General features: G+C 34.5%; 1 protein-coding gene and 1 long non-coding RNA gene across 3 annotated transcripts in view; one reads left to right on the top strand and one right to left on the bottom strand.

Moving 5' to 3' along the window:
• LOC306644828 overlaps positions 1-22,928 on the top strand; it is a 101,888-nt gene that overhangs the window by 22,791 nt on the left and 56,169 nt on the right. The gene's annotated exons all lie outside the window — the stretch shown is intronic.
• CARNMT1 (carnosine N-methyltransferase 1) overlaps positions 1-22,928 on the bottom strand; it is a 39,909-nt gene that overhangs the window by 5,839 nt on the left and 11,142 nt on the right. For both annotated transcript variants that reach the window (XM_079112098.1, XM_079112099.1), the window contains exons 4-6: positions 7,732-7,872; positions 6,606-6,784; positions 3,543-3,656 (exon numbers count right to left, since the gene is read on the bottom strand). In XM_079112098.1, the coding sequence (XP_078968224.1) occupies positions 3,543-3,656; positions 6,606-6,784; positions 7,732-7,872 (434 nt within the window). The remainder of the gene's footprint in view (positions 1-3,542; positions 3,657-6,605; positions 6,785-7,731; positions 7,873-22,928) is intronic.

Raw genomic sequence — 22,928 nt, 5'->3', positions numbered from 1 at the left:
TTAAATTATTGGGCTGGGGATGTAGCTCCAGTGGTGAAGAACTTGCCTAGCATGCATGAGGCCCTGGGTGCATTCCCCTGTTCAAGAGAAGAAAAGAACAGTACAGGTTATCAAGAAAGCTAGAATTTTATGTACAGAGTCCAAAAGGCACAGATTTACATGTTGGAAAATCACTCTGGTGAAACTACGGAGCAATCAAAGGGGCACAGAGGGCTGCAGACACTTGAAGACAGGGACACGCAGGAAACTACTGAGGCAACCCAGGCAAGCAACAATGAAACTGGAGCAAAGTTTTTTTAACTGGGAATATTTTTTGCCTTCCTGGGGATATTTTCCAATGTTTAAAGACACTTTTGGTTGTCGTAACCAGAAGGTGGTACTGGAATCTAGAAAGTAGAGGCCAGGGATACTGTTACCCATTTTGTAATGTACAGGACAGACCCTTTGCTACCTCCATTGAAGAATAATCCAGCCCCAATGTCAGTAGTGCCACAATTGAGAAACTAAGATAAAGGGGTTTAAGAGAAAAAACTTTTAGATTGACTGGATGCAGGTGGTGAGGCAGAAGAGGAGTGTTGTGGACTGAATGTTTGCCCCTACCACCCCACCAGTTCATATGTGGAAGCCCCAGCCCCTAGTGTGGCTGCATTTGGAGGTACAGCTTCTAAAGAAATGACTAAGGTTAAATGAAGTCATAGGAGTGGTGTGATCCAACAGCATTAGTGTCCCTGTGAGACACCAGAGAGTTCTCTTAGGCACTCTTGCCCTCTCCATGCCCATGCCAAATATGTAAGCGCATAAGTCATTTGTAAATCAAAGGGAGAACCCTCACCACACACTGACCTGGCTGGCACTTTATTTTTGGAATTCCAAATTTCCAGATCTATGAAATATACTTCTATTATTTGACTGCCCAATCTGTGGCATCTTAATTATGACAGTACTGAATTAACTAATGAAAGAGGTACTCCCTAGTTTGTTGGGGGAACTCAAGTGGATGACAGAATAGGAAAGGTATGGACATCGTTTACTTGAAACACAGATTTTGAAGTATCTATAGTATACCCAAGTAGGACAATACAGGCTTGGAGCACAAGAGTGGCATCAGGGATACAGATTAGATATTGAATGAGTAGGGAAAATCAAGAAATTGGGTCCGAGGACCACAGAGTAAAGAATCACATAAAGTGAAAAATATTAATTAGACATCTGGAACACACCAATACCTAAACTCATTTTGAAATTAATATTTTTATATTCTTTAACTTATACATGTAAAGAATTTTGTGTATAAAGTATTAATTTTTTAAAAAACTATTTTAAGGATTGTTTTTTGATTATTTCAATCGTTTTGAAAATTGTTTTGAAAAATTAAAAATTGAAAATTGAAAAATTGAAAATTGTTTTGAAATTCTAAAGTTAGGAGACTAAAAAGCTCTGACTTCCTATTAACCAACAATGACGTCCATTGCCCATAACAAACACACACCACATTGTAGGCATCTACTCTTAGGCAATGATATGCTTACCAGGGGCCAATTTTATTAGTTCTGAAAGGTTATAAATATTATTACATAACAATAATATTAATAAGCAACAAAACAAGTTTTGAAAAACAAAGTTGTTTCCATGAAAATTAAGTGCTCTAGAAATATGTAAAATCCTACCATAACTCAGAATTGGGATCAAAACTATGATCACATAAATAACATGGTCATGTTAATGCTCAGCTACAAACTGACAATAAATGTCAGACTATAAACCTGTCTCTGCCATATATTAGCTACAGAACCTTTCTGCTGCTCACTTAACTTAGTTTGAAGACTTAGTTTCTCTAAGTATTAAATAGTGATGACTGCAGTTTATGTTGCTCTCATCTGTTTCTAAGTAATTCTAAAGAAGTCTGACTTCTATTTAGACTTACTACTACTTCTAGTCTTGAGTCCTAATGGCAAAATCTTTGGTAGAATAAAACCATTAAAAAGAAAATAGACAATAAAAACTAGCCCAGTCTTGAAGACCATGGAGTCAAAACCATGTACATGTTTTATGAAGTATAATACCTCATCTTGAAAGCCTTTATACTCTAAATTGAAATCTTTCTGAACATAGATTACATATCTCACTAAAAAAAGTATACAAGAACATGTATATGTTCCTTGATAGTATAATTTTATTTCCTTTATTTTTTATTTTTTTAAATTTTATTTTTTCAAAAATTTTTGATTCATTATAAACAAATGGGATATAAGTTTTCATTTCTCTGGTTGTATACAAAGTAGAGTCACACTGTTTGTGTAATCACACAGGTACATAGGGTAATGATGCTTATCTTATTCCACTATCTTTCCTTCCCCCAGCCCCTCCCCACCCCTCATTTATCTCTACGCAATCCGTTCTTCTTCCATTCTTCCCTTATCCATCCACCACCCCCAGTATGTATCATCATTCACTTATCAGAGAAATCATTTGGCTTTTGGTTTTTTGGGACTGGCTTATCTCACTTAACAGGACATTCTCCAACTCCATCCATTTACCAGCAAATACCATAATTTTATTCTTCTTTATGGCTGAGTAATATTCTGTTGTGTATATACACCACAATTTCTTTATCCATTCATCTATTGAAGAGCCTCTAGGTTGGTTCCACCATCAAGCTACTGTGAATTGAGCTGCTACAAACATTGATGTGGCTGTGTCACTGTAGTATGCTGATTTTAAGTCCTTTGGGTATAGGCCATGTACTTCCTTTATTTTAAAAAGGAGAAACTGACAATTTCCCTTAGCTTCTGGATGGAAGGGATTATGTCATACTCATCCTTTGATTTCTAGTATTGAGCAGTAGTACAGGTATTTTTTGCATAAATGAAGTTATATTTCTATTTCTTATATATATCATTCATCTATCTATCTACCTATCATGATACTGGAGACTGAACACAGGGTCAGTCTATCACTCAGTCACACCCCCAGTCCTTTTTATTTTTTACTTTGAGACAGTATCTCTGTAACTTGCTGAAGCTGACCTCGACTTGCTATCCTTCTGCCTCAGCCTTGCAAGTAGCTGGGATTACAGGTGTGCACCACCATGCCCAGTTGCTATTCCTTTTTACATTCAAGGTGATCAGAAAAGTTATTATATCTACTTTTTTCCTAGTACATAGGTATACTGAGGACGACGACTCCATGACAGAAGTAAAATCTTTCTCCCAAATGCTTTATTAAGAAAGAAAAATAAAGAACACTCTTCCTATCAGAACTGTCTCCACGCAGGAGGAGTTAGGGAATGAATACCTAACCATCAAATTAAAACAGTATCCTCAATGCAATTATGACTGTAGTGAGACTGACCTAAATATGAACATATAATGTTTGGGCTTCCACTGCTTTTGGAGGCATCACCACTAGAATGTGTCTAAAGGAAACTGCAGAGGTTTTAAAATGTGTACACTCGGACATTTAGTATTATGAAGTCACCAAGCATAAAAGAATTATAAGTACTCAGTTACAGGTAAAATTTTAATAAATACTAATGCACTTACCAAGATTTATCCAAATTCCACCTGGTTTGAGTATTTTCCATATAGTATCAATATAATCAATCACATTGTGAGCTGTGTCTATGAAGAAACAGGTGGCAATACAGTCCCAGGTATCTAATCAAGAAAAATCAAATCACTGCATCTGTTATCTTGCTTTTTTCCTCTAATTAATTCTTCAAACTGGTCAGCTAAAATATTTAACTATAGTGCTACAGAAGCTAAACTCCTCTCCTTTTATTGCAATACTGGGGATGGAACCCAGAGACTTGTGCATATTAGGGAGGTGCTCTACCAATGAGCTACATCCCTAGCCCTAGCTGACTGTATTTTGAGACAGGGTCTCACTAAATTGCTGAGGCTAGTCTTGAACTTGTGATCCTGCCGCCTCATCCTCCTGAGTAACTGGGATTACAGGTGTGCACTACCACCTAGACAAAAGCTAGACTCTTTTGATCAACACTATAATCAAGATACCAAATAATAATTTATGGGAGATACTCTATAGTTCATAAAGGTTTTATCAATTATCTGAAAAAGTAAACAATTTGGAACTTACTCATAATAACACACATCACTAGAATCATTACCAAATGATATTTGTATGTTTTTTGTAAGTTTTATCATCTGTATACCCTCCCCCTCCTTCTTCTGAGGGCCTTGCACATTCTAGGCAAGTATTCTACCACTGAATTATACCCCAACCTCCGGCCTTCATTTACGATACATTAAGACAATATTAACAGTCATCTGAATTTTAAAATCTGATATAAAAACTTATGCTAATCACCAATTCTGGCAGGCTTCAGGGAAACTGTTGCCCATTTAAGAAATGAATGACATCAAAATAACCTAACCACTACCAAATCACCAAAGAAAGGAGGGGCCAAGGGCAAGTAGACACCCAGCAGAGAATACCGTTTACCTTTTGAAGGCTGTGGCCTAGCACAAGGATAGGGACCAGAATGAAGGTGTGGAATTTGTACCAATGAACATACCCAAACCCAGCAAGGATCGCCTGCACGATCTGTGATCTTAAATTTTGCTCTAGAGAAAGTGACTTTCTAGAATTTATCATTCTTTCTTATTTTTCCATTTTGGAATGGTAATATCTATTCTTTGTCCCAAAGGCACCTATGCATGTCTCTTTTAAACAGAAATGCCTATCCTATATCTAGGCCTATTCCCCACATTTTGGAAGCACAGAACTCGTTGCACAGGTTCACAGCTAGAGAGAATTCTGCTTCAGGTGAGTCTCTTAAGTCTCGCCCATGTCTGATTTAGATAATCTTTAGTATTGATGCTGGCACATGTCAAGACTTTGGGAGTTGTTGGGATGAAATGAATGTATGTCCCAAGCAAGAAGGACATGAATTCTGGGAAGCCAGGAGGAAGAATTCTATTATATTGTGTCCCTCCAAAATTTATATTCAAATGTTCAACATGATGGTATTTAGAGATGGGGACTTTGGGGGATAACTAAATTTGGATGAAGTCATGAAAATAAGGTTCTTATGACTGAACCGGTGCCCTTATAAGAAGGGATATCAGCTCACTTGTGCACACAGTCTCCCTCCCCCAACTCCCTCTCTCTGACAATGTAAGGACACAGGGAGAAGATAGCTATCTACAAGCCAGGAAAAAAGCTCTCACCAAAGAATCAAATCAGCCAGCACCTTGAACTTGAACTTCTTGGTTTCTAGAACTGTGTGATAATAAACTTCGGTGTTTAATCAAAAAAAGAAAGTGACTTATTTGCTTACATGAGGCTTTCCATTATTTTAGCCTCTTTTGAGACCTTGCTGCCAAACTTTTATCCAACAGCTCACATCTTCCAGTTCTCCCTTCCTATTGTCTGAACAGATTGTCCCAATCTCAGAGTTCAGGGAGAAATAAATAAAAATTTCTGCATTGTGAAAAATGATTAAATTGATTAAAAATTCCTATGTTGTCCCCTGCTCTAAGCCTTCCCACTAATAGCTTCCTGTCTTTCTCACAGTACAACTCAAAGTCCTTGCTATGGCTTACCCAATCTACCTTACCAACCCTCTGCCCTCTAATCCGCACAATGCCCACCACTTAGTGTGCCCAGCTCCTCAAGGAATAGAACAAGACTCTCTCTACCCATGACCCTCTTCCCCTGCTGCTCCTTCTGCAACATTTTCCCCCAAATCTGAATGCCTCTCTTCTTCACTCATTTGAGGTATCCCTTGACATTTTTAGTTTCTGCTCTTAAGACAGGCCTTCCTTGACAACTACACATAAAATAGCAGCTCCTCACATGTCACCCTGCACCCCTACCCTATTTTTCTTCCTCGCAATATTTATTTGTTCTTCTTTTTCTCTCCCTTCTAGTGTACGAGTCCCCTGTGGACAGTGATTTTGTTTTGCTGACTGTTCACTTTTGAATACCTATAAACATAAGTGCTCAACAAACATTTGGTGAAAGAAGGATTTTACCAACTCCTTGGCATTCTGCTTTTCTTCTTCCTTTTACTCTCAATTCCTCCCTTCTCTTTTCCCATTACTACCATCCTTTCTCTAATGCCTAGTTCAAATGTCTTCAACAGTTTGCCAGGCTGAAGTATGACTTTATGATCTGATTATAAATGTCTTCCAGGGTCTGGAACAACCTACTTTTCCAGTCATATGTCTCACTAAATCTTTTCCTGCCAGTCTGGCTGTGCTTCTATCCCTGATTATCTCACTCATTCCTATCTTTGTACCTCTGCCTGCCTGAAATGCTATTTCTCCCTATCCTTCAAAGTGCAGCCTTTCTACAAAAAGCTTCCTTCTCGCACTAGCTTATTTCATCTTCACTACATTAATTACACATTTGAACTGTTCACATGTTGCCTTACAAAAATAGACCCAATAAATTCTGAATTTCTCAGTTACAGATGTTTCTTTATATTTCCTATCATTGCCTTCTGCATGACCTTGAAAATAGTCTAAATTATCACTGAAGTACACTTTGTATTCTACCATCAAAATGAATGACCAAAACACCGGCTCATTAAGTTTAAATAAAGGATAAGACTTTTAGAATTCTTGCTTTGAACTTACTGCATTCTGAATAAATCTCCTGAAAATCTCCTGCTGTCATAGAAAAGTTAGAACCAGGAGGAAGACTGTGGGGGTCAACATCTGGGAAAAAGATGGGTCGTATCTGATCAGCTGATCTCCGGTTATTGCTAAATTGATGGATCCAGGGATAAAGTTTATATTTATTAATTTCAGAACACCTGTAAAATAGGAGCATAGAATTTAGTGTTAACATTTTACCAAAAATAAATCTACTCTAAACATTAAATTATGTTTGATTGTAAATTTGCACATAGACCAATACTTCCCTTCACTCAATTATAGGATAATATATAGGTATATGTAGATGAGCAACCAATTATGGATTAACAGACAGAAAATAATTAAATTCAGAGATATAAATGTGCTACTCATTCAAACTTATAAAAATGTATTTTTAAACTTTAAAACCAAGTAAAATCAGTCCAACTAGTCTATAAGAAACAGTACTGGCTTCAACTAAAATAGTTTGCTATCGATTTTAATGATTTTATACAGCCATCTTCAAAATTTTCCCTTTATCACCAACCCCCTAAAAACTCAAACTGCCATCAGAGACAATATTATTTAAATGAGGCAGCTATTTGTTTTCCTCCAACATACATCTTCTGATTTTAGAAATAACAGCTCTTTCCTACTACCTTCTGCTAGAGGCAAGATAAGTTCTCAGAGATTTTTCCAACTCAGTTATGTGAGTGTACTTGGTCAATTTATATGAACTCATTTAAGGAACATGTAATCACAATTGCTTTACTAAACTCTTACTCCACTAAAGGAAACAAAAGGGTTGAAGAAGTTTAAGAAATGATGAGAAAATATTCCTTCCTGAATTATACTTTGTCTTAGGATTTCAAAGATTCTGTACAGAAATCATTTCGGTTTCATGGAAGACCCACTTTCTAAAAAGTAACTTACTCATCCTGTGTCAACATTCTGTTAACTAGGCAATTGATTAAAGTGGTAATCTGTATAAGCATTTTGAATTTAACACAAATATTGATTACATCATAAACACTATGTACTTATTTTCAAATTCAGAATTGTTATAAAAAAAAAAGTGAGTCAATCTAACTGTAAGAAATTATTATTTCCAGCAAAAAATAAATACCTGTTTAGAACAAAGTTGGAAGAAAAGAGCATAAAAAAACTCCATTCATTTCCTTGACAAGCATAACCTAGCATAGCTATTTCCCAGGCCAGTCTTCCTAGTCCAGCACCAGGTACCAGAATATTTACTTTAGAAGAATCCCTGAAATGAAATAAGGCAATTATGTCCAACCCCTCAAAGGAAAAAAAAAAGTTAAAAAGAAAGACAAAATCCACATTAACAACTAAAAACTTAATTGTTCAATAAGAATAAGCTTGTTTCTTAAAATTGCAAAATAAAAAATAATCTGATTTCTTGAAATTGAGAAATACTTCTAAATATCATTTAAAAAATAAAAAGCTTAAGGACTTATCATAGGTGTTCAGATATCAGATAAGAGTTTTAATTCCCTAAAATTTATCTTTCAGAAATAAAGGAGTCACTTTATAACTGAAGATATATGAAGGTACTCACATTTCTAAAAGCTGTTACCTGAAAATTATCTTAGGATCTTATAATCTATTATTCCAATTACCTATGACAAGTTTTAAAAAAATTATTCCATCATGAGACAGTAAAACAAAACATAACTTTATGCTGATTTCTATACATAACACAATGTATAATCAAATAGATTAAATATATTTATATCTTAATGTGTCAGATATATTACACCTCTAATACCATATATATTTCAGATGGAAAAAGAATGGGGGGATACTTTCTTGGGGGAAATGGGAAACTGCCTTATAATTGAGCATATATAGCAGCAAGTGTATTACACCAAAACACAGGTTCACAGCCCAACTTTTCTCTACTTGATAGCAACACACTTTTGAACTGCTAAAAATCCTTAGCAAAAACTAGGTCTTTTCTCAGGAATTCTGGCAAATCAATACAATCCTGAGACACTAAAATGTATTTCAATAGGAAACCAAAGAAAAATGTATATAATTAGCTGGCATCACATCAAAAAGGAATCTCAAAAAAAGAAAAAAAAGTTCAGAATAATTTTTTTCTTTTAAACAGGAATTTCATGACTCTATACCTAAATGTGGGTCACAAATCAAATTCAATTCCCAAACCTACTCCTACTTAATTCCATTTTTAAACCACATGATCTTGAAGTCTGGCATGCTCACATAGCAAAACATTTTACTAGTAGTCCATATGATAATTTTTGCATACCCTACTTTAAAATGAATAAATGGGCTGGGAATTGTAGCTCAGTGGTACAGTGCTTGCTTAGCACATGTGAGGCACTGGGTTCAAGCCTCAGAACCACATAAAAATAAAGGTATTGTATCCATCTACAACTAAAAAAACATTTTTTACTTAATTTAAATTTTTTTTAAATGAATAAACAGCTCTTTAGGACTTTTGAAAATTCATTCTATAGATACAATGCCCTGGGAATTTGCCCAAGGTCATTCAGTCTTACGTAACTACACATGGACATGTGTCAGTATGAAAACCTTAACAAAGTCTGCTTGTTTCACTGAATTAGATATAAAAACCATGAAAGGAAGTTTGTTAAAAACGGCTCTGACAAATAGGCCTATTATGACTAATAAGATGTATTTAGTACTTATCTGGGCAAATGGACACCAAATAGTCATATAACAGTATCCACTATGATAAAATAAAATGGAACACTTTCTTCTCATTCTAGATTATACACTGTGTATATATGTATGTTCATTTGCACTTTAATTTTAATGAAGAGAATGCATCTACCTTCTCACTTTGTTCAGGCCTACCTATATCAGTCACCTAATAAGAATATACATATTTTTAATTCCAGATTTGAAAACTCCTAGCTCTAAGATTCACTGTTCCTCCTTATATAAGAATCTGCCACAAAAACAGCCTACCTGGGCCTCAATCTCATTTTTTTTCTCTCTACCAGATACACCAACAACCCTGTTCTCCAGAATTACCTCTTTTTTTCAGTTCCTACTACTCAATCAAAACTTGCATTTCTATTGTAACCCCTTAGTACAGTTCTGAGTTTAAAAAAAATAATAAATAAATCAAGGTAATACAATAGGGCATCAGGAAGTAAAAGGATTTGGAAATAAATTCGCTGTCTTTATTTTTCAAAAATAACTAGTAGCCAATTTCTACATAGCTGATAAGGAAAAATACCACCAAGCCAAAATTAGAAATTAACTTTAAGGGAAATTTGTACTAATAATGGTACCAAGAAGTGTTTTGACAATTTATGAAAACTTTGTGACTGATATTTTCAAGTTTTTCCTAAACAGAACCAAACAACTCTTTACCACTACTTTGTGGCAGATAATATATTAACATGACTCCGTATACTGCTAAAATACTATCATCAAGCCACTGAACACAGAATATATCAAGGTTCTACCTTGAGAATTAGCAGAGTCTACTGCAGATCTACATATTTTATTTATGACAATAGGACTTCAATGGGCATACACAAGAAGACACATTAAGTCACATTAGAACACACCATCTATAAGGTCAAGAACCAAGCAAAGAATAGGTGAAGATGGAGAGAATTTCCCCTGAAACCTGTTCATAGCAAGATGATTTTTTTCCTAGTGGTTCTTTACATATGCATATTAACACCATATTGGAAAGTCCTACTAATTATAATGAAACTAAAGCACTTAAATGGTTATGAATCCTTAAGTAACGTGTCAGGGCAGTTCAATGAAGATACTTCTGTGCAGAATAAGAGAAATACAAATTTAAGTATAGACCTTAATGATGAGATGACTTTAAACCAACATGAAAATTTAAGAAAACCAGGAAGAGAGCCTGGTGTGGAGATGCACACCTGTAATCACAGCAACTCAGGAGGTTGAGGCAGGAGTATCTCAAATTCAAGGCCAGTCTCAGCAATTTAACAAGACTCTGTCTCAAAATATAAAATTAAAAGAACTGGGGATGTAGCTTAATGGTCAAACACCCTGGGTTCAATTCTCTGTACCAAAAACAACAGAACAAGGAATAGGAGTATTATAGTATATGGCTCACTACTTAAATTTAGCCTGTGTGAGATTATTAGCAAAAAGAAGCAAGTCCATCAAGTTGATAAGATACAAATTTGGTGAAGCAGTATATTACTACAGATCTTGAAACCACAAATATATAAGGGGTTAAGTTTCAGCAATTATTCAAGAAAATAATTGGTAAGAAAAGGTACATGTGCAAAGGGAGAATGCAGACAACTATGTCTGAAGACGCCATGGACTACATTTGCTACATTTTGGCTCCAACTATTTTTCTAACAATTTTTTTTGGGGGGGTGGGCAGAGGTACTGGGGATTGAACTCAGGGGTGCTTTACCAGAAAGTTTCACCCCCAGCTTTTTAAATTTTTTCTTTTGAGATAGTATCTTGCTAAATTGTGCAGACTGGCCTTGAACCTGCTATCCTCCTGTCTCAGCCTCTCAAAAAGCTGAAATTACAGGCATGAGCTACCAGATCCCACGAAATGTTGTTCTTGTTAGAGATTTACTTCATTATATACAGAATGCTCTTTGCTGTTTGGTAAATTAGAAAAGTTCAACAAAATATTTTTTTTGTTTTGTTTTATCAAAATGGTGACACTTGGCTGACCCCTGGTGGTAGGAATACATACAAGTTTCAAGCACCAAAAGTGGTTCTGTGAATCACAGCTACCCTTTGTTCAGTACAATAAAAGCCACTAATCACATGTGCTATTGAAATGCTGATGGACAAGCTGATACATTGTAAATTTAAAATAAAATGATTCTATCAGGCACAGCAGTGCATGCCTGTAATCTCCAGGGGCTGAGGCAGAAGGATGGTAAGCTTGAGGTCAGTCTCAGCAACTTCACTACCTTGTCTCAAGATAAAAAAAATAGAAAGGGCTTGGGGTATAGCTCAGTGGTAAAGTACCCCAGAGTTCAATCCCCAGAACCTTAATAAAATTAAAAATTAAAAAAAAAAATCTCAAAGATTTGATAGAGAAAAGAAATGAAAAATGTATCTCATTAGCAATCTTTTATATTGATTACATGGTGAAATAACACTTTGGATATACTGGGTTATTAAAGCATATTATTAATTTTTTATTTTACCTTTTTATGTGGCTACTAGAAAAATAATAATTACAAATGTGCCTTCCATTTGCGGACTGTACTGTTTCTACTGAAAACAGTGCTGATCAGATATATCATAAAAACATTACACTGAGCAGGGGCTGGTCAGTGATAGAGCCTGTGTATAATTGAGACCCTGGGCTCAAGATCAGACAATACCAAAACAACAACAAAAACAACAATATACACACACTAAGCAAAAATCAATTGTGAAATGGCACTACAAAATATTAAATAAACCATGAAAACATATAGAAATGCTCTTTTGTTGGTTTTTTGTTTTGATAGGATCTATGTTGCCCAGCCTTCAAAATCTTGGACTCAAATGATCTGCCACCTCAGCCTCCCAAATAGCTGGGTCTACAGGTATGCAACACCGTACTGAAACCTACAAGGTATTCTTTTCTTTTCCTTTTGGCAATGCTGGGGAACACAGGGCCTCAGGCATGTTTGGTGAGAGCTCTACCACTGAAGTACACTCCCAGTCCAGCCCCTAGGACGTGTTTTTCAGGGGTAGATAAACATTAAGTTAGCACAGAAATTCTAGGCTCAAATAACAAAGCAAATGCATGTTAGTGGTTATCTCAAAAGAGAAGGAATGCTCTGAATGATCCGCAGGACAGTTTCAACTTTACCTGCGATGTTTCTTTAAAAAAATAAAAATAAGTATGAAGTAGACACGGTAAAATGTCAAGAATTAATACAGCTAGGTGTTGAAATTTTTATTATTCATCATTAAAAACGAGTAGTACTACTGCCTTCAAAAATACAGTCCCAATTTACCTTTGTTCCACTCTCAATCCCAAAAAATTCATTTGAGCCAGATAAGTTCTCACTGACCTCAGAAAATATTTTCTCTTTTTTTGGGGGAGGGGGGATGGTTGGATGGTGGTTCTGGGGATTTAATAGAGGGGAATAGGGGCACTTGACCACTGGGCTACATCCCCAGCCCTATTTTATTTAGAGACAGGGTCTCACTGAGTTGCTTAGCACCTCACTTTTGCTGAGAGAAAATACTTTCTCATATTACTCTGTAGAACTCATACAAACCCACAGAAACTCATTTTAAATTATTAGATTTATTAGTGTAAATGATCACCTCAACTATGGTTCCCAAATATCCCAGACAAACCTTGAAATCACTTTATGTTGTCAGCACTTCATTCATACACCAGTTAGTAATCCCCACAGAGACCACACTGCCTGCAAAGTCTAAAATATTTACTGTCTGGCAAGATGGAATCCATCTTGAAACTCATTTCCTAGCAGTACACAGATCTTTCTTAATTCACTTCATAGTGATTAAAATTTATCAAAATTCAAATTAAAGATATTTAGATTATTTCTAATATTTTGCTATTATGTTAAACCTAGTAACTTTGGCATTAATAATTTCCACATACAGAAGCATATTTGTAGAATAGCTTCCCTGAAAGTGAGCTGCCAGAATCAAAAGATAAGCATTTGCACTTTGAGAAGTACTGCTCAAGTGCCCTTCATAAAATTTCCACTTTTTCACTAGCAACATGTTTCCCCACATCTTCACTAATAGTTTTCTAACTTTTGAATCTTTGCAATGTAGTAAGTGAAAAATACTATCTTAATTTAGTATTTATATTTGCATTTTCTTCTAAGATTGAGCGTCTTGTATTTCTTTCCTATGAACTGTCTATTGGTATCACTTTTTTCTACTGGGTGATTAATTTTGAATGGTTTCAACTGGGTTGTTATTCTTGACTTATGAATACTTGAAATTTTTATATGTAAGAATATTTCTTTGAAAAAAACATCTATCTTCATTATAAATATGCTTTCTGGAGGAAGGAGAAATCTATTTTCAGACTCTAAACTACTACTGCATATATTTGACAATCTATATACTTTTTCTATTTTCTTTTTTATAATGGGTTCCTTAAGCTAACAGACTCCTTTCTTGAATTAAAATTTACATTATTTATTTTAATCTAAATGGGAAAAAATACTTCTTTAACTTAAAGCTAGAATATTTTTTCCTAATGCTCAACTATGTAAAAGGAAAAAAAAAAAAAAATTCATCTAGTCAACAGTACTTCAGTATCTTCTTGAAGTACAGGTAAACGCCAAGACATACAGATTTTCTCCCAAACAAAATATCACTCCAAATTCTTCTAAAATAGAAAGAACCAATGAACTTAAGATATAAGAAATACAACCCAGCAGCTTTCAGAATTCATAAGAAAATATGGTTTATGATGTGATTTCTCCTTTCAGATAGGCCCAAAACTTAAGAATCTGTCTTTTCTTAGCAATTATACACTTTGTAGCACTAAATCCTTACATTTAAATGATTAGACACTTGTAAAAATTAAAAACTTTAACACATACTACTCTATTAAATGATGAGTTATATTGTACATATGTTCACATTTGAGAAAATGGTTTAAACCCCAAGCTCATATTTTTAATTTGCTACATAACAATGAATTTGCTAATTTCATTAAGCAGATTTTTTTATAGTAAAGTCCCAAACAAAAACAAACCAGAGTCTGGTACAGTAGATGTGTGCCTATAATCCCAGCAACTCAAGAGGCTGAGGCAGGAGGATTGCCAAGTTTGAGGTAAGCCTCAGCAACTTAGCAAGACTGTCTCAAAAAAAAAAAAAAAAAAAAAAAAAAAAATTAAAAAGGATGGAGGTGTACCTCAGTGATAAAGCACCCCTGGATTCAACCCCAATACCATAAAAAAAAAAAAAATTAAAAAAAACAAGAGGCCTATTAATTATCAACCCATTTGGCAGTCAGCACAACTGAGATAGCATCTGCTTATTAAGGAATAGATCCCACACAGAAGTCAGTCGGTCTGCATCTTCAAAGTAGTCTGTGATTATAAACTCAAGCATATTCAAAGTTTTAGACATGGAGAAGTAGACAAACTACTATAGATGTTTCATGAGAAAAATTACTTTAATGGTCACAAATATACTTAGTTCTATGCATATTTTAGTTGGTATGCTTTTACAGAGTTCAGTTTTAAAAGGCGTTTACTGAAATTTCAAAAAGAACATAGTCAAAAGCTAGTTGACATAAATTTGAGTCAAATTCTGCCTGAATACAAAGACATCAAATTCCTACTTGTTATCTGTGGCACAAAGAGGATCCTGGAAATTTATCTGAGACTCAAAGTATATTAGGATTTATCTAACCACCCTGGATTCTGAATAGCTACAATTAATATCCATTTTTAAAGTCTCAAGATAGACTTTTTATCACAAAGCTATGACTTTAATTAGTGCACATAGCTTTGACTGTGCTTCATTAGCTTTCTTCTCAGAAGTTTTTGATAGCTCATCTTATCAACTATAAGGAAATCAATCTAAATTAAACAAGTAAAATAAATAATACAGGAAGAAATAGATAATTTTTCCATTGGGTCCAAGAATGGTCAAATTTTTTTTTCTCTAATGAATTTCATTTAAAGTTTATATATTCTATCTCCACTTTTATAATAATAATTACTTTCAGAAATGGGCACTGAGTAGTTGGGGAATAGTTCTGGGAAGGAGACTATATATCCCTTGAAACCTTTCAAATTTTGTACTCTCTGAAATGTTTTACCTATTCAAAATATATTTTACTCTTTTCTTTTAAAATAACACATTAGAACCAACTAGAGTTAACTGTTTTCTATCAATACTAATAGCACAAAAATAATAATAAAATTGTACCATGTACTAGTTCACTATCTTTAGCAATGACAAATTATTTTAGGCATGCTGACATCATTGGGCTGATTGGATACTATGATAATACACACAATTCAATGGTCAATAAGAAAAAAGAAAATCATGTTTTAAGTGCTAAAGAAATGATGTTGACATAAGCATTTTACCTTTAGCCTTCAAAATTCAAACTCTGGTGCATATCTATTATAAAGAACCTTACTTACAACCTACTTTCAAAAAGATATTCTGATTTTCAGGGATTTATGTTTATATAGCTGCTAAATAACTAAGTTCTATTACTTAACTGAGCACAGTTCTGAATGTATGTCTTCAAAGAAAACATGAATTACAAACTTTAGGAAGATAACATCCTTTTGAGCAATAATTCTCATAAAAGTTCATAAAATTTAAAATACTGAACTTAAAACTATAAAAAATAAGTTAATATGAGAGAATTGATCACAATTCCAACAACTGTAGAATACTTAACTACCACCATTGATAAACTGTGGTGTAACACAGAGGTAGAGCACTTGCCTAGCCTGCATAAGGTCCTAGGTTTAATTCCCATCACCACGTACACAAAAACACACACACACGAATAATTTTAAATAGCCTGCATTAGAATTTATTACATAAGACTAGCATTTAAAAACTCTGTTACTTTTAGTTATTCCAACTTACATTATGATTTTTCAAAACTATCTTACTAAGCAAGACTTCTTATGGAGAACTGAAAACAGATTGTTGTCAACAGAATATTCCATGGATAAAAAGGCAAAGATCACTTCTAACAAACAGAAGTCCTGGACCAGAGGGCACAAGTGAATTCTGTCCAAATCTACAGAGGAATCAACACCAACTCTTCTCAATCTCAAACTGAAGAGGAGAAACATGTTCTAACTTAAGCCTATGGGGCCACCAAAATCAGATAGACATCCCAACAATAATAAAAGGTTCCCTTCGACAGAAGAATGGATTTTAAAAATGTAGAATATAACTCAGCCTTAAAGAAAGATGAAACTGTGGCATTTGCTGGTGAATGGATGGAGTTGGAGAACATCATGCTAAGAAAAATAAGCCAATCCCAAAGAACTAAAGGCTGAATCTGAATGTTTTCTCTGATATATGGATGCTAATTCCCAATGAAGTTGGGGGTTGGGGATAAGGGAAGAATAGAGGTTCTTTGGATTAGACAGAGGGAAAGGGAAGAGGGGATGGGGGGAGGAAGGATGATAGAATGAATCAGACATTTTTTACCCTGTGTGTGTACACGATTACACAACTGGTGTAATTCTACATCATGTACGAGAAAAATGGGAAGTTATACTCCATTTATATAAGATGTGTCAAAATGTATTCCACTGTCAGTATAACTAATTAGAACAAATAAAAAATAAAAGAAAAAGAAAAAATAATAAACAGAACTCAAAATCTTGAACAAAAAAAGAAAATCACAGGTCAATATCTCTTTCAAATATAAATGTAAAATCCCTAAACAAAATATTAGCAAATTAAATACAACGCAGTAAAAGAATTATTTACCATAACTAAGTGGGACTTATCTCAGGAATGGAAGGGTGGGGTTTAACATAAGAAAGTCAATTAATGTAATATATTACTTTAATAAAATAAATGGGTACACGGTTGTCTCAATAGAATAAAAAAAAAGGCATTTGACAATATCCATCATCCTTTCATGATAAAAACCCTTCAGAAACTAGAAAGGGGATAAAACTATTCGACATGATAAAAGATATTTACGAAAACCCTACAACTAACATCTACAAAAACCCTACAACTAACATCATATTCAAAGTGAAAGACTGAAAGCTTTCCCGAGAACAGGAAAAAAATAAGGAAATAAAAGCCATCCAAGTTGAGAAGGAAAATATAAAACTATCACTTTTAACAAGGTATGATTTTACATACAGAAATCCTTAGGAATCTACAACGAAGCTATAATCCCACCAGCTCAGAAAGCTTGAAACAGGAGGATCTCAGTTTCGAAGTCAACCTCAGCAACTTAGCGAGGTTCTAAACAATTTGGCAAGACCCTGTCTCAAAATAAAAAAAAAGGGCTAGCGATACGGCTCAGTGGTTAAGCACCCTTTTGGGTTCAATCCCTGGCACCAAAAAATTAATTAATTAAGCAAGGTTGTTGGGTATAAGATGAATAATCATTTATGTTTCTATATCTCAGCAATGAAAATTCTGAAAAGGAAATTAAGAAAGCAATTGTATTTATAGTAGCATCTAAAAGAATTAAATACTTACGAATAAATCTAACCAAGGTGAAAGACTTTTTCACTAAAAATTACAAAACGTTGATGAAAGAAAATACAGATAAATGCACAGATAGGAAGATCTGGACATCATTTAAAATGTACATACTACCCCAAAGCCATCTACATACTCAACACAACCCTTCTTAATATCCCAATGGCCTTTCCTGCAGAAATGAAAAGCCTAGACTGAAATTCACATGGAATTACAAACAGTTAAAATAAACTTGAGTAAAACTGAAGGACTCACAATTCTCAACTTTGAATTTAACAAAGTTACAGAACTTACTATGGTACGGTATTGGCATAAGGGAAATAGAGCAATGGAATAGAATACAGAGTCTAGAAATAAATTCTCAAAAACAGTGGTCCTGTGACTTCTGACAAGGGAACCAAGACCACTCTATGAGGCAGGACAGTCTTTAACAAAGGGTACTCGGAAAACTGGATACAAAAGAATGAAGTTGGGCCCTAACGTTACACCACATAAAATATTAACTCAAAATGGATCAAAGACCTAAATTTGAAAATTAAAATCATGAAAATCTTAGAAGAAAACATGGGGGGATCTACATAACAGTGGATTTGGCAATGATTTCATAGATATGACATGAAAAGCAGACACAACAAAAGAAAAATTAGGTAAATTGGACTTCATCAAAATTAAGAACTTGTGTGCATGAAAGGAGACTATCAAGAAAGTAAAAAGAATCTACAGAATGGGAGATAATATTTGCAAATCATGTATTCAACAAGGAAGTAATACACGCAAAAAAAAAAAAAAAAAAAAAAAGTACAGGATCCTACAATCTCATCCGTGACAAATCTTCAATCCAGACAGAAAAAGAGCATAAAAAGTATAAGAGATATTATATAAAGAATTAGGAACTTCAAGCAATTCTATGCCTTTACTAATAAAACTTTTAAGTACAAAATGTATAAACCTCTGAACACTAAAGATGTAAATAAAAGCTTGTCAAATGAGTATTATACATTATTAAGTATTTCTAGTGGCTCAAGTATTCAAAATTTGCCCAGCTTTGAAGCCTATGAATAAAATTACTTTCTAGAAAACATTATCTCTAAAAATCTTTTTTCTAAATTCTATCAGCAGGACACAAAATCTTTAAAAGGAAGTGAACTATTAACTATACTACTTCTGAATCTTGTACATTAGATATTTGAACATACAGAAACAAGTTTTTTTAATTTTTAATTTTTTTTTTAAGTTGTAGGTGGACACAATACACTTATTTTATGTTTATGTGGTGCTGAGGATCAAACCCAGGGCTTCATGTGTGCTAGGCAAGCACTCTACCACTAAGCCATAACCCCAGTCCAAAAAAGTTCTTTTAAAAGTCTAGTAATGTAGTTACAATAATTATAAATTCAACTTTGCTTCCAACTGTGCTTGCTTATTGAGCTGTTTCTAGGTCTCACACCACTAATAAATTTGAAAAAAATATAAAGAAATTAGTATTGTCATAACTATAAACAATGAATAAAAATGACAGCTTTGAGTGATATATGAACCACAAGTACACAAGTACACAATGGATGACTTACCATTTTACTGTTCTGAAAGTAACTATAGCACAGCATGTCAAAAAATTACTGGCTATGAGCAGATATACAGTGGGTGATTTTCATGGTATTTAATCAACTGAGAACAATCTATAAGGTACACAGACAAGACAGAATTCAAACAAGGTAAATCAGAAGTCATTACATGTTAAAAGCTGACTAAACAACAAAATGCCATACACCTACCCCTACGGATGACAGTGCTCATATGCTGATGATATCCTGTAGACACAGTTTGTTTACTGGTGAAGAACTAACTACATTTTTATGCCTTGAGAGTTCAAGTATTCCTTCATGTTGCAAAAGTTTGCCTATTGCTCTACTTCAGGAAGGTGCCAAAGTCAATGTGTATAAAATAAAAAGTGAGAAACAACTGAAACCTCAGAATTGTTTCATTTTCTAAAAAAGGACAATATTCTTGCATTACTATATTTTTAGAAGAAAGGTTTATGAACATGTTCTTAAATGATTGTTTGAAGCATCTAATACATACAAGTGTATCAGAAAGTTGAAAATATTCACTAAGCCCCAACACACTAGTAGCTTGGTGGATGAAGGAAAATACCTTTTTTTCTAGTTAATATTATTTACTTCTTCCACTGTTCTTTTACATACAGTGTCTGGCATTTGGTCAAAAAAATCATGAGACATACAAAGAAGCAAGATGTTATGAGAGAAAGCTTTCAAGAAAATATTATAAAGAGCTGGGGGTTGGCATAGTGAGAAGGGATAATAGTTTTATATGTATGTAATTGGAGTTCTAAAAGAGAACACAATTTTTTTTAAAAGAAAGATAGAGGAATAGCATGAAGAGACAATAGCAAAGATTTTTGAATTGATCTACCCAAACACCAAGAACAGCAAACCACAAGCAGGATATACACAAACAAAATCATATAGAAGGCACCTCAGAGACACAGTTGAAAAGCCAGTGTTGGGTATATAGTGGGGAAAATAGGAAGTAGCTGCTTAATATATATGGGTTTTATTTGGGGTTGATGAAAATACTTTGGAACTACATAAAGGCTGATGCACAATCTTGTGAATGTCCCAAATGTACTTAAATGTTTTCCTTCTTTGATTTTTAATGGTGCCTCAACCCAGGTACCACCCTACTACTGAGCTACATGCCAGACCTGAAAATGTACTTTAAACTATCTATTTTTTATTCAGGAGGCTGAGGCAGGAGGATGGTAAGTACAATGTTTCTCAGGGCTCTAAGTAAATAGACATTTTTATACACTGCTAGTAGGATGGCAAAACAATACCGCTCTTATAGGAAAATTTAGTACTAATTGTGGTAGACACTCCAAAGTGCTCTCCTAGTACTACCTACCTCCTGTTGTCCACTATGCATTTCCCTTCGCTATGAGAATGTGTGGGATCTGTCACTTGCTCCTACTACAGAATATGGCAAAGGTGATGTATCACGGCCTGGACTGCTACACTGCATAGATTACATTTTAGAATTCCTAGGTCCGAGACTCTCCTTGATGACTTGATTAAGTAAATGGCTACTGACACAAGACAAGGGTCCGCAGGTTGTCTCTGGGAGCTAAGGCAGGCTTCTAGTTGACAGCCAGTCAGAAGTTAGGACCCTCAATCCTACAACCACAATAAACAAAACGAATGATGACTCTAGAAGATGTTTCCCCAGTCAAGCCTCAAAGTGAACTCATAGCCCCAGCAGACCTGGATTAAAGTCTTGTAAGATCATACACTGCAGACCCAATTAAGCCACATCAGTCTCCTGATTCCCACAAAACTGTGAAATACATGTGTGCTATTTTAAGCTTGTGGTATTTTGTTACTTAGCTTTAGATAACCAGAACACTATCCAAGCTACATCTGCATTTACCTTGTGTTCAACAATCTCACTTGTAAGAATTTAAACTAAAAATACATCTTTGGCAGGGTACGGTGGCACCAGCCTGTAATCTCACTGACTCAAGAGGCTGATATAGGAGCATTGCAAGTTCAAAGTCAACCTCAGCAACTTAGTGAGGGCCTAAGTCTCTAAGCAACTTAGTGAGACCCTGTCTCAAAATAAAAGGGGCTGGGGAAGCAACTCAAGGATTAAATACCCTTGGGTTCAATCTCCAGACTCCCAAAAAAAAAACCCTCCAACAATATGAAAATACATATGCATAAGATTATTAATTGAAGCATTATTAATATTCACAAGATACTACCAACTACCTAAAAAGCCAAATGTAATAGAATATTTGAATAAAGTATAATATGTCTAAATAAAAGTGTACTCTGCAGCTGTAAAGATAAGACTAAGGAAAATCTCCATACATCAACAGAATGTAGCTATTTCTAGGATATACTGTTTAGTGAAAAAAGTACAAAATAAATTACACAACATGCTTTTACGTATGCCAAAAGTGGACAATTTTTTTTTTTAAAGTGAATCTTTAGGTACTCCATTTCAAATGAACAACGTAACTGACTAGAGGGGCTGAAGACTGAAGGGAGGGCTAATTTGCAAAAGAATATTTTTACTATCTACCCTTAGTCCAGGAGGAAAATAACTGCTAAAAAATCTTAAATTCCTTTTAGTAGATTTCTTTTTCATAAGAGGTATGATTATAGCAATTGTGAAAACACTGTGTATACTTCAGCAAATGACTGAATGTACTAAGATTAGAAGCTAGGATTCTTACTGTGGAAAAAGGCAAACAAATACAGAAGAGAGGGAGACAAGGGGGAACCCCACTGAATTTGGGAATGGTATTGGTTACCAGCATGATTTCATGTGCATGCAAGGATGTGTGTGTTTAAGTATGTGATCTGTCTTCTGAAATGTCTAGAAGCAAATGAAATCTCAAGAACAATGAACAGATTTTGTGTGAGATTTTGGTTTCTACGTACCATTTCATATTAAAAGGAACCAGGGCCATGGAGGAATAGCCCATTACATAAATGAAGATAAGATGAGCCTGAAATCTTATTTTACCAGGAAAAACAAAAACAAAACAAAACAACAACAACAAAAAAAAAAAAAAAAAAAAAAAAAAACAGCATAAGACAAAAGAAAGGAACCAACTCGGACAAATCTAAGGCAATTTGACAACAAATAAAAAATCAAAAGTAATGGATTATAATCCATTGAATAAAACAGGAACCAGGAGTCCTTGTGGTAAAAAATAGTTAAACAGAAAGGCATGGGAGAAGAAAGGACTCTTTCTTACAGTACAGTTAGAAAATCATAGCACAGGTTAGTCCATGCAAGAATTAACAATGGAGGATAATTCTATGCAGGGAGAAAACTTGAGGGGGCACAGAAAATTAACTGCACGGTCTAAAGTGCCTTGCCAGAAACTGCTTATTAGCTGAAAGAAGAGAACTAATAACTGAGTAACACCTTAAGAGGGTGATCAAAATTAAAATGTCAACAGGGGAGGGGGGATTAAACATGTCAATGATAGACTGAAAGACACTATATCTCTGAATGTCATACAAAGTACAAAATATATAGTATGCTATCTTTTGTGTTTCACAAAAGGAAGCAATTAAAAGTAACTTCTTATATTCTTCA

This window comes from Sciurus vulgaris (assembly GCF_902686455.1).
Source record: "Sciurus vulgaris genome assembly, chromosome: 15".
NCBI lineage: Eukaryota > Metazoa > Chordata > Mammalia > Rodentia > Sciuridae > Sciurus > Sciurus vulgaris.
The sequence above is the reverse complement of the archived record's forward strand: the minus strand, read 5'-3'. Positions and strand labels throughout refer to the sequence as shown.